Genomic DNA, 13,549 nt, shown 5'->3' on the forward strand with positions numbered 1-13,549 from the left:
AGGGCTATGATTACACCACACACGAGATCCTACAAAAACAGCTGACACAACTCACAGTTGAATTCTTTCTTCTGTTTATTTTCAGAAGAGACTTTCCATAGACAGCTGCAGTGCCAGTCTCCCATCAGAACGTCATGCCAACCTTTCTGCAGGCAGATTTCCACCCACATCCTTACCCTGGGTCCAGCAGATCTGATAGGCTACAGAGGCCAGCCATGGGTTACTTCAGGGCTAAGGTCACTGGACACTTGGGTCAGCATAGAAGCATTAGAAACTATACCTGCCGTGCCACACTCTGACATTTGTAGGTTCAAATTCTGACTCAGCCTTTTTTCTTGGAGGGGGCACAGTACTGGGGATTAAACCTAGGGGCATTCTACCATCAAACCTTTTTATTTTTTGAGACAGGTCTGAGGCTGGTCTTGAACCTGTGATCCTCCTGCCTCTGGTTCAGTCTTTTATCTTGTGCAGTATCCAGCAAAGGCCTTAATGTCTCTCAGCTTCAACCTCCTCCACAAAATGGAACTATGAGTGACTAGCTTTCTCAGCAAGTATAGACGGCTAAATGAGATCAGAGTTGAAAAGTAACTGGCATGATGTGTACACAGTCGTCACTAATTTGTCATTATCCCAGAAGAAAATCTAATCCCCTCTGCCATGAAAGGAAAGGGGCAGAATAAATTAAATCAAGATTTCTCCCCCAGAGGAGGACCTATCTCCACTCTTCCCTGAATCTTAACACTGATTATCTTCAAATAGAAAGACAGGGAAAGTAGGTCTTTATGTTTCTCTTTGCCCTTTCTCAGACTATAAGGATCGCCAAAGATCAGAAAGCCCTGACTGTATGGGGCTGGCATCACACAAGTTAGTACTTTTAGAAAACAGACTCCAGGCACAGTGCAGCTCCTGACAACAGAGCACTCACCTTGGTTGAAGTCGAACTGCTTCTTGACACCTGAAGGTGTTGTTCTGTGGACTCTCGTGAACTGGCGTTCCTGTTCTGTCCTGGCACTCCAACTGGCTGGGCCCCACGTGCTCTGTCTCCTACAAGAAGAAATTGTAAATGTAGATGAGCTGTCAGCAGTGAGTGATCAGATCCACAGCTTTCTGTGGCTGGGGCCTTCTTAGGGCAGGGGAGCAGCAACATATCACACACACATTCTACTGAATATAGTGTGGGAAGGGAGAAATTCAGTGGTCAAAAATTTAAAATATTTCTATCAGTCAGTTGCTGCAAGATTATAGGAGAAAAGAAAAAAAAACTGAAAAAAATCCAATGTCCAAAAGTTCTGAAATAGCCACCCAATGGAATTTTACAGGCATTAAAGATAATGTTATAGAAGACAATTTAATGAATAGCTACATCTGAAAATATAATTTATAGAATATTTGTAGTATAGGCTAATATTTGTAAAACAAACCTATGTGAATGTACATTTACACAGGGATAAGCCAAATCAAAATCTTAACCATGATTAACTCTGGAGATGTCATTTTTGTCTCTTTTGGGTGCCCATATGGATTTTCTAAATTTTCTATAATAAGAAATTTAAGTTAATCTGAAAACTAAGGAACAACCCATTTTATAAAATCCAAATCCCAAACATGATTGATATGTCCCCCTTTCACATATAACTATTGCCATTGACTACACTGCATCCAAAAAAACCACCACATTGGGCATCCATGATGCAACCCACTCATTGATTTAGAAAAACTCCAGAGTGTTAAACACTGGAGAATACCATAAACACACCCAGCTAAAAATAGTCTGGATTTAATACAAAGACTTACAAAATGAAAGATTTAAAAGTCTAGCAGTTCAATTATTATAGCCATTGAAACTTTGCAAACCTCCAAATTCTTAGAATAAGACATTCCTCTTTACCTAATAAACGAGACAATAAAATGAAAATCCATGAGAAATTCCATAAATCCAGATGGTTACCACCATATAGTCAAAATGTTTGACAAGTGCAGTGATTTTTTTTTGTTTGTGTAGTATATTGTGTTGACAAATAGATACCCAGCCCTTGTACTAGGAGTTGCATTGAAGTCTATACAAGTGACAATGTGTCAAACGTCTAAGAAGTCATTTTTCTAAAATACTACAATAATCTGGTGGGGTTATTTGCCAAGTCATCATCACAAACTTCTGAAACAAAATCTTACAAATGCCTTCACATAAGGTAAGTTGAATGGTGGGATTGGTAGGAGAGCTGAAGGGAAGGAATGAATTAAATCTATTAGGAACTGTAATACTTCCAAGCCTCCCTATTGAGGACAAAGGCTCTTTACATGAAATATTCCACAAGCATCCACTTGTGGAATATGTCTAGTTTTCTAGACAGTAGTTTGTGAGAAATTCTATAGCTACACAAACACTGGCCAACTTCCCCCACACAATGATTTCAAGTAAGATGGCTTTGCTTATTACTCGCTAGGTATGTGACCTTGGCCAAGTTATTTAAATTATGTAGCCCTCAGTATCCTCGTCTATAAAATGGGAATTTTCCTTCCAACCTCACACGGTTGTTAAACAAGATGCGACGAACAGCTCTTTTAGTGCCTGACAACTAGAATATATAGCTGATCAAAACTGTTGATGATGATAATATTCCTTGAGATATATTGGGCCTCAAGATACATAAAATTCCCTTAGAAAAAAAAATCAACATTCTAAAACTTGGGCTAAGGAAATGCTTAACCTAATTTCAGCAAAAGACCTAAAGGTTTCTATATTAACATTAATATTAAACATCATATTACAGCCTCAATGACTTAAGAAATTTAAGACTTAAGGCCTTAAGAAATTACCCTGCTAGTCTCTAAAAAAGTTTAAACACAAAATTCACATTTTATTAAAACTCTCCTCTTTAGGGAAGAGCAGCTTGTTTTTCCAAAGACAGTATTTCATCTAATTCTTTGAGCCTTCAACTCATTGAGAAGGGTAGAAGAGACCACTCGCTGCTGGATTCCCTTAGATCTAACAATTTATCTCAGAGATCAATAAGAGGGAATTTGAAGACAGTAGTCTCTTAATCAGGTCAGAATTCTCAAAGCATTGCAAGAGGAGAACTTCTGAGATGGTGAATAAGAAGTACTTGGAGACGGCTGACAATCAAGTCGCCAAATCAAATGCAGAGAAAATGCAACTATCATGCTTCCTTAGGCACTAAGAATTCCAAACCTCAATGTGTGTGGAGATGGGGAAAGAGTAAGGAGTAGAGTGAAAATCATGAACACTGAGGAACAAAGCAGGCTCTGATGTGAAACAGATGCATGATGGCAATGACAGGTTGCTCTTTCCAATGTCCAAAGATCACACCCCAAAGTTCAGATCTCCAAAATCCCCTCCAATCAGAAACTCAAATCTAGCCTCTGTCAGAAAATGACAAATGAATTCCTTCAAAGCCCCTATGAGCTTGGAAAAATCTTCTGTTTATAAGAAAAATATTAAAGATTTTCCATTTAGTTGCTTCTATTCCATTATCTCTTCATGAAATGTCCCTGTGTGAGCCAATAACCCCAGCAAATCTCACTCGGGAATGTATAAGGCTTAAGTGATTGTAACTTTAAGGCCATAAGTCTTCCAGCTAAGGTCCAAGACATCACAGAGATAATACCTCCTTGTGTCCCGAGTTGCTAACCAACATAAACTATGAAATGTAATAAGTAGTTATTAATTTAAGAGTTATTTGTCACACAGCAGTAAATCTTTCCTCTAAGATACCAATAATGAAAAAAACCACCATCTATTTGATTAAATAATATTTTTAGCAGAAAATAATGCACACTAAATGCACCTATACATTTTAAGGTACAGATATGAAAAAGTTGAAAGTCTGAAAGGATCTGTGTGTCGGAATCAAGAAATCACAAATCATGCCTGGTAGAGCCTGGCATGTGAAAGACACAGTAAGTTGTGTCAAAAAAACAAACCCAGAAAAAATTATTGCAAGATTGCAATCTGGGGGATCTAAGATGGCGGGCCATAGGGGGCAGCATTCTGTGTCGCTCGACCCAACACCCCACCATGGGAAGCAGCCCACCTCCATCTTGGGTGCCCTTCCTCGCCATCTCTGATGGGGGGCAGCTTCCAGATTGGAACTCCAGCTGGCCAGGTATCCTGTTTCCAACTCCTCCCTCTCCCCAGTGTCCTGCAATCCCACACAGTAACTGCCTAACACAAAACAGCTCAGTGGGACCAGGGCAATGCCCACAGAAGCCCCAGTGAGAGAGGCTCATTAATTGGGAACTATTAAGAGAAAGGGAAAGGTTGCAAGAGTGTGGAGACTAATAGATCAGGAACTGGGAAATCTTGAGGCAAGATAGGGAGACAGGACCGGGTGCTCAAGTCAAATGAGCGGATCCAAAAAGAGACCCTTGTGGTGCAGTCTCCCTCAAGGGGCTGGTGGGTGCTGCACCTCACTTCCAGGTACCCTGCACCAGGACCAACCCCCATCCTGGTTACCTTCACCATCCTTAGGGCGGAGATACCAGCTAACAGACAACCCCACCTATTAGATGAGAAGACAAGCAGGAAAGATACCCATCTCCAATCAAAAAAATTAATAATCCTGGTTTCTTCCTTCAAGATTTTTCTTCTCTTCTATTCTCCCACCTTCACATCTCCAACATATGTGAAACCAAGTACTTTGCAGGAATTAGGATTTTGAGGACTGGGACATCTTAATAGTAAATTATACTTGTGTAGTATATACCTTTTTTCTCCCTTTTCCTCCAATTTTGTTACATTACATATAGGGGGGGGACAATTAGGATAACTTCAGGGTCTGGGTTGAAAAATCTGCAAGCTTGACAATCCTGGAACAACACGTATCAAGCTCTGAAAGAAAATGGATGCCAACCAAGAATCTTGTATCCAGCAAAATTAAGCTTCAGATTTGATGATAAAATAAAAACCTTCCATGATGAACAAAAGTTAAAAGAATCTACAACTAGAAAATTGGCACTACAAAACATCCATGAAGAGGAAATGAAAAACAACAATGAAAATCAGCAGAGGTAGGTATTACACTAAAGGAAAAACTAATCAAAGGAGAAACCAAGTCATTAAATAACAACAAAAAAGGCTAGGAATACAAATCATGTCTCAATAATAACCCTGAATGTTAAAGGCCTAAACTCACCAATCAAAAGATACAGGTTAGCAGGCTTGATTAAAAAAAAAAAAAAAAAAAAAAAAGACCCAACAATATGCTGCCTCCAGGAGACTCATCTATTAGGAAAAGACATAAGACATACACAGACTGGAGGTAAAATGTTGGGAAAAATCATACCACTCACACAGACTGCGGAAGCAAGCAGGGGTTTCCATCCTCGTATCAAATAAAATAGACTTCAAGCTAAAGTTAATCAAAAGGTATAAAAGAGGACATTTCATACTGCTTAAGGGAACCATACACCAACAAGACATAACAATTATATATACTCCCCAAACAATGGAGCATCTATGTTCAAACAAATTCTTCTCAAGTTCAAGAGTCAAATTGACCACAATACAATAATCTTGGGTGACATTAACACACCTCTCTCACCACTGGATAGATCTTTCAAACAAAAGCTAAGAAAAGTAACTATAGAACTCAATAATACAATCAATAACTTAGACTTAACTGACATATATAGAATATTTCATCCTTCAACAAGTGAATACACTTTATTCTCAGCACCACATGGATCCTTCTCTAAAATAGGCCATATAATATGCTACAAAGCAACTCTTAGCAAATACAAAAAAAATAGAGATACTACATTGCATTCTGTATGACCATAATGGAATGAAATTAGAAACCAATGATAAAATAAAAAATAAAAATTACTCCAACACCTGGAGACTAAATAATATGCTACTGAATGAACAATGGGTTGCAAAAGACATCAAGGAGGAGATTTAAAAATTCTGAGGTCAATGAGAATACTGACACAACATATTGAAATTTCTGGGACACTATGAAGGCAATACTAAGAGGAAATTTCATTGCAAAGAGTTGATTCCTTAAAAGAAGAAAAAGTCAACAAATAAATGACCTAACGTTATATCTCAAGCTCTAGAAAAAGAACACCAAAAGCACTAGAACACCGGAAATAATTAAAGTTGGAAAAGAAATCAATGAAATCAAAATAAAAGAATTAAAATACTTGACAAAATGAAAAGTTGTATCTTTGAAAAAATAAAATTGACAGACCCTTAGCTATGCGAATGAAGAAAAGGAGAGAGAAAACTCAAATTACTAACATACATGATGAAAAAAAATTACAATAGACACTAAAAAAATACAGGAGATAATTAGAAATTATTTTGAAAACTTATACTCCAATAAAATAGAAACTATTAAAGGCATTGAAAAATTTTGTAAGTCAAGGATTTGCCCATATTGAGTTAGGATGATATGTACACAATTTAAACAGACTAATATTAAGTGATGAAATAGAAAATGCCATCAGAAGCTACCAACTAAGAAAAGCCCAGGACTGGTGGATACACAGCCGAGTTCTACCAGACCTTTAAAGAACTAATACCAATACTCTTCAATTTATTTCAGGAAATAGAAATAGAGGGAACACTTCCAAACTCATTCTATGAGGCCAATATCACCCTGATTCCAAAACCAGGCAGACACATCAAAAAAAGAAAAGAAAAAAAAAAAACCTTCAGACCAATATCTCTAATGAACATAGATGCAAAAATTCTCAATTAAATTCTGGCAAATTGAATACAAAAACATATCAAAACATAGTGTACTACGATCAAGTGGGATTCATCCCAGGGATGCAAGGTTGGTTCAACATACAAAAATCAATAACTGTAATTCATCACATCAATAGACTTAAAGATAAGAACCTTATGATCATTTCAATAGACATAGAAAAAACATATCACAAAATAAAACACCCCTTTATGTTCAAAACACTAGAAAAATTAGGGATAACAGGAACATATCTCAACATCTTAAAGGCTATCTATGCTAAGCCCAGGCCAATATCATTCTAAATAGAGAAAAACTGAAGGCATTCCCTCTAAAAACTGGAGCAAGACAGGGATGCCCCCTCTGTCACCATTTTTATTTAACATAGTTCTTGAAACACTGGACAGAACAATTAGATGAAAGAAATTAAAGGGATATGGACAGGAAACGAAGAACTCAAATGAGCAAATCAGATAGAGCACTAATCTCTAGGGTATATAAAGAAATCAAAAAGCTGACGATATGATTCTATACCTAGAAGACTAAAAAAGTTCCACCAGAAAACTGCTAGAACTAGTAAATGAATTCAGCAAAGAGGCAGGATATAAAAATCAACACCCATAAATCAAATAAATACATTTCTGTATATCAGTGACAAATCCTCAGAAAGGATGACTACCCCGTTTATAAGAGCCTCAAAAAAAAATTGGGAATCAACAATGAGGTGAAAGACCTATACAATGAAACTACAGAATCTTAAAGAAAGAAATCAAAGATGACCTTAGAAGATGGAAAAATCTACCTTGCTCTTGGATTGGCACCAAAATAGATTGGTAGATCAATGGTACAGAACAGAGGACATAGAGACTAAACGAAATTACAATTATCTTATGTTAGACAAAAGTGCCAAAAACATACATTGAAGATAACCTCTTCAACAAATGGTTCTGGGAAAACTAGAAATTTGTATGCAACAAAATGAAATTAAACCCCTCTCATCATGCACAAAACTCAACTCAAAGTGGATCAAAGACCTACGAATTAACCAGAAGCCCTATGTCTAACAGAATATAAAGTAGGCCCTAATCTCCATCACATTGGATTAGATCCCAACTTCCTTAATAAGACTCCTGTAGTGCAAGAATTAAAATCAAGAATCAATAAATGGGATACATTCAAACTAAAAGTTTCTTCTCAGCCAAAGAAACAATCAGTGAGGTAAATAGAGAGTCTACAGAATGGGAGCAAATCTTTCCCCCTCACACATCAGATAGAGCACTAATCTCTAGGGTTATAAAGGTATATAAAGAAATCAAAAAGCTAAGCACCAAAAAAAAATAAAATAAAATAACCCAATCAATAAATGAGCCAAGGACCTGAACAGACACTTCTCAGAAGACAATATACAATCAATCAACAAATATATGAAAAAATGTTCATCATCACTACTAATTAGAGTAGTTTTGATTTGCATTTCTCTAAGATTTCATCTCACTCCAGTCAGAATGGCAGCTATTAAGAATATAAACAACAATACATGTTGGCGAGGATGTGGGGGAAAAGGTACACTCATACATTGCTGGTGGGACTGTAAATTGGTGCAGTATGAAAATATGAAAAGGAGTATGGGGATTCCTTAGAAAACTGGAAATGGTACCACCATTTGACCCAGCTATCCCACTCCTCAGTCTATAACCAAAGGTCTTAAACACAGTTACAGGGACACAGCCACATCAGTGTTTATAGCAGCACAATTCACAATAGCTAAACTGTGGAACCAACCTAGATGTGCTTTAGTAGATGAATGGATAAAAAAAAAATGTGGCATATATACACAATGGAATTTTACTCGGCAATAAAAGAGAATAGAATCATGGCATTTGCAGGTAAATGGATGGAGTTGGAGAAGATAATGCCAAGTGAAGTTAGCCAATCCAAAAAAAAGAAAAAACAAATACCAGATTTTTTCTGTGCTATAAGGAGGCTGATTCATAGTGGGGTAGGGAGGGGGAACATGGGCAGAATAGATGAACTCTAGATATGGCATATGGGTGGGAGGGTAAAGTAGGGGGCATGGGGTAATAAATTATGGTGTAATGAGGTGGACATCATCCCCCAAAGTACCGATATGAAGACATGAATGGTGTGAATATATTTTGTATACAACCAGAGATATGAAAAATTTTGCTCTAGATGTGTAATATGAATTATAATGCATTCTGCTGTTATAACAAATTGGAATATAAATATTTTAAAAAACAGTCCAATCTGGAAGCCTCAAAAGCAATAAGGGAAGAAAACCCAACCCTTAAGCTGTACTAGTTTTTAAATATAATTTCATACTTTCCCTCAAAGGAGAAAGCAGAAGAAAAGGGGAATATCATCTTACTGAATTAACAGAACAATAACTTTCAAAGGTATTGTGCTAGTCATAATTTATTCATAGGGAAAGGAAAAATACAAAACAAGAACAATAGTACTCAAATGTATCTGCTTCCATTAAAAAGCTTTAGCTACACATAGGAGAGACCAGGTCTCACTCCCTTGGTTATCCCACGTCTGTTCCAGTTGGACTCCACGGTTTGGCCAGTGCCAAGGTTAACAAGGGCTATCAAACAAAGTCACAAAGTCGTCAGAGTATATAATACACTTCAGGATGATTGGGAGTTAACATTTTATCCCCAGTCCTGTCTCTCCTCCAAAGGTGACAACATACGAACAAGAAACAATGCATTTGGTTACCTTCCCCTTTTAAGCTTCATCACATCTTTGTTCAGAATTAGGTGTAACACCTAGCTCAAAAATTCTAGAACACTAGAGTGTTTCTTCTGAAATAATTGAGACACATTTTTTACTTTAAAAAAATCCACTACTGCATAGCAGGCATTTGATAGTTGAGGAGGTTATGTAAAGGTGAATAAGACACTCCTTCCTCCAAAGAATTCTAAATCTACTATTTGACAAAGACTAAAGTATAAGATGGCACACTCTAATTTTCTTACTTCTGTATTTATCCATTTTTTAAACAGTCAGGTCCAAGCTGACTACGAACACGAGGGAAGGAGAAGCCTAACCCCTCTCTTCTATGCTGGTCTTCCTGCCTGCCACCTGGCCAGAGAGAGTTGGATGGCCACTTGGAAAAAGAGTCATTGTATATCTTTTCCTGCTCCCAAGTCCAGCTTCAGCCAAGTGATTTTGTAGTTCTGCTATATTCATAAGCCATCAAATTGACTAAGCTCTGTGATATTCCATTAGAACGCTGCCTACGAAACACACTTTTTAGGTTATTTTCTGATCCATGCACAGAGGAGTGACTAGTGTGCACAATGACAACAGGAAAGGAATTAACTTGAGAGGCTCAAATTCCCAGCTCAGTTAAGGAATAATTAGCTTCCCCAAAGCAGGAATGATGAAATACATTTCAACCTTGTTGGGATTTTAATGAGCTCAGGTGGTGACTCCTGTAGAACTTGGGAGAATCTAGGTTTGTTTCAATGGCATGGATATTGCTTCAGAACCTCCCAAGTTCCCCAATTTGTACAAATCCATAACGGGGGGTGGGGAACATTCTACATCCTCATCTCTGTTCTTGCCCAGTTTTTTGACTTGCTTGACAAGTCAAAATGGTACCTTTGGATCTCAAGATATATGTATCTTCTAAATCTTCCTTCCGAGATGTGGCAGATCAAAACATTGAATCTTTTTTATCTTCTCACACTTTGTTTGTTCTATTCTAAAACTGATTATACTTATTTTCTTTAACTGCTATCTTGTATTTTAAAGAAAATGTTCAATAACTAATCATTTCATGCTAATAGCAATGCTTTGCATTTTCAGAACATGTGCCTCCTAAGAGCCCCAATTCTTACCACTATGACGATAGTTGATAGCTTGACAGTTTGGAAAACTATGTATACTCAAACTTTAAGATAAACAAGTGCTATGAAGTTACTCTATACTCTATATCACCTTAGCTTTCTTCTTACCTCAAACCTGCATACATCTGGGAAAGTGACTTAATATTCTGTTGAATGATTGGAGAAGCTTAAAAACTTTTTTTAATCTCCTGATTAAAAGAACTACTGGATTATTACATTTGTGCCATAATTGGAGTAAAGGAGGCCCTGAAAGAGCTAATTTCAGAAACATGTATCCATTATTTAAAATGTTCTGACCAGTATGAACAGTTTCTTCAGATCTATTTTTGAAACTAATTTTTGGTTACCATAGTCATTATTTCAATAAATAAATCCTGAAGAGAGGCATGGTTTCATAATCCATACACGTCCACAAAGTAGGATCTCCTTGGAATTTGTAATATAGAAGTATCTATAATATAGAAGTAGTACTCAGGTATTGCTATATTGTAAGAATTTCTAGTAGAAAACAGATTTAAATGTCTATTTTATCCACTTCCCATGCACTGAGTGCCTGAACTTAAACCAGGCACTTCATCTACATTTCCTTAAATTTTAAAACAGTCCATATTCTTATTTTAAATTATAAAAGCAACAAATAATCATGAAACAGGTCAAGCAATTGAATTTATGAATCAACACAGCCCACAAATTTAAAAAAACCCTTAAGTACACAGTAATATCCACATCCCATCATACCCCCCACCCCAACATTTGAGCTTCCCCTCTACCTTTCCTCATGGGATCCTACTATCCACTATTTTACAAACAGATAAATGAAAAGGAGACTGCAAAGATGACCCAAAAAGACAGATGGAAAGAAAATGCAGAGTGTGCTGTCATGAAAGTTTTAAGAAGGAGCCTGACTCACCTCTTTCATATTTCATTGCAATGAAAAGGAATTTTAGCTCCATTAGAAAAATGAGGGTAAAGCCAATATGGAAAGTAGTATGGCAATTTCTTGGAAAATTGGAAATGGAACCACCATTTTGTTTTGTTTTTTTTTTTAATTAATTTTTATTGTAGGTTGTTCAAAACGTTACATAGTTCTTGATATATCATATTTCACACTTTGATTCAAGTGGGATATGAGCTCCCATTTTTATCCCATATACAGATTGCAGAATCACATCAGTTGCACAACCATTGATTTACATATTGCCATTCTGGTGTCTGTTGTATTCTGCTTCCTTTCCTATCCTCTACTATCCCCCCTCTCCCCTCCCCTCCCCTCTTCTCTCTCTACCCCCTCTACTGTAATTCATTTCTCCCCCTTATATTTTTCCTCCTTTCCCCTCACTTCCTCTTGTATGTAATTTTGTATACCCCTGAGGGTCTCCTTCCATTTACATGCAATTTCCCTTCTCTCTCCCTTTCCCTCCCACCTCTCATCCCTGTTTAATGTGGAACCACCATTTTGACCCAGCTATCCCACTCCTCAGTCTATACCAAAGGACTTAAAAACAGCATACTACAGGGACACAGCCACATCAATGTTTATAGCAGCACAATTCACAATAGTTAAACTTTGGAGTCAACCTAGATGCCCTTCAGTAGATGAATGGGTTTTAAAAATGTGGTATATATACACAATGGAATATTACTCAGCAGTAAAAGAGAATAAAATCATGGCATTTGCAGGTAAATGGATGGATTTAGAGAAGATAATGCTAAGTTAAATTAGCCAATCCCAAAAAACCAATGTTGAATGTTTTCTTTGATATAAGGAGGCTAATTCATAGTAGGATAGGGAAAGGGAGAATGGGAGGAATAGATGAACTCTAGATAGGGCAGAGGGGTTGGAGAGGAAGGGAGGGGGCATGGGGTTAGAAATGATGGTGGAATGTGAGGATCATTATTATCCAAAATACATGTATGAAGACACAAATCGGTGTGAATATACTTTGTATACAACCAGAGATATGAAAAATTGTGCTCTATGTGTATAATAAGAATTGTAATGCTTTCTGCTGTCATGTAAAGAAAAGAAACAAAAAGAAAACTAGGAGGTGTGTTTTAGTCTGCCTGTTTTCTCCATGATGAAGACGAGAGATGAGTTCCCTAGGCCAGAAAGATGAACTTTCGTGCAAGAAATGCTTTCTGTAAGAACTTGCAAACTATAGCTAATATTCATGTATTTTAAGACTATTCCCAGGAAAGGTGATAGTAGGTATTTCTGTTTTCTGGCTAAAGTAGAAAAGATTCAATGAAATACAGTTTTATCATTCAATAGATCCATTAGCCTTGAAATTCTACCATTTTTCATTAATTTGAGGGGACCCTTCATTATTTCAAGTAGTTTCCATTAAAAGAGACAATTACTTTAAACCCCATACTTAATTTAAAATTGCATAAATTAGGACCACTCTGTATTCCTTAACTGAGCTAAACAGCCCAGTTCCAAACCCTAATCTCCTAAACCCTAATTCAAAGCTCTTCCTGCTGTTTCAATGACCCAGGTTTACAAAAGAACTGAGAGGTGCTCCCAAGGAAATCAGTGTGAACACAGTCACTGTTAACAAAATATAACAGCTGGGGCTGGTGTTATTCAAATATAAAATCAATATAATAAGAATTTTCAATGGTATTTGTTTTCTCTGCTCTGCAGCATGTGGCTAAAGACACAGAGACTCTTAAGTGGGGGAGATTCATAAAGTAATTAAAGTCTTCTCTTCAATGAGTTTACACAGATTTTATCAGGGGCAGGATTTATCAGCTAAGTGAAATGCAAGATTAACCTCTGGGTGTTCTAATAATGAGCTACCCCAAATCTTACTACCTCTTTCCTAGAATCTTTACATTTATTCTTCTGTCCCACAGAGGAATTAAGCTTGTATGAACCTCCAACTCCGCAATTATAATGCTTCATCCAGTCTACAGAATGCCCCAAATGGAATGAAGCATGAAGGAAAACAAAAG

At 36.9% G+C, this 13,549-nt stretch overlaps 1 protein-coding gene across 5 annotated transcripts in view; it reads right to left on the reverse strand.

Moving 5' to 3' along the window:
- Fam13c (family with sequence similarity 13 member C) overlaps positions 1–13,549 on the reverse strand; it is a 118,131-nt gene that overhangs the window by 73,891 nt on the left and 30,691 nt on the right. For all 5 annotated transcript variants that reach the window (XM_076834299.1, XM_076834298.1, XM_076834295.1 and 2 more), the window contains one exon: positions 926–1,044. In XM_076834299.1, the coding sequence (XP_076690414.1) occupies positions 926–1,044 (119 nt within the window). The remainder of the gene's footprint in view (positions 1–925; positions 1,045–13,549) is intronic.

The sequence above is a fragment of the Callospermophilus lateralis genome, chromosome 15 (assembly GCF_048772815.1).
Source record: "Callospermophilus lateralis isolate mCalLat2 chromosome 15, mCalLat2.hap1, whole genome shotgun sequence".
Classification (NCBI taxonomy): domain Eukaryota; kingdom Metazoa; phylum Chordata; class Mammalia; order Rodentia; family Sciuridae; genus Callospermophilus; species Callospermophilus lateralis.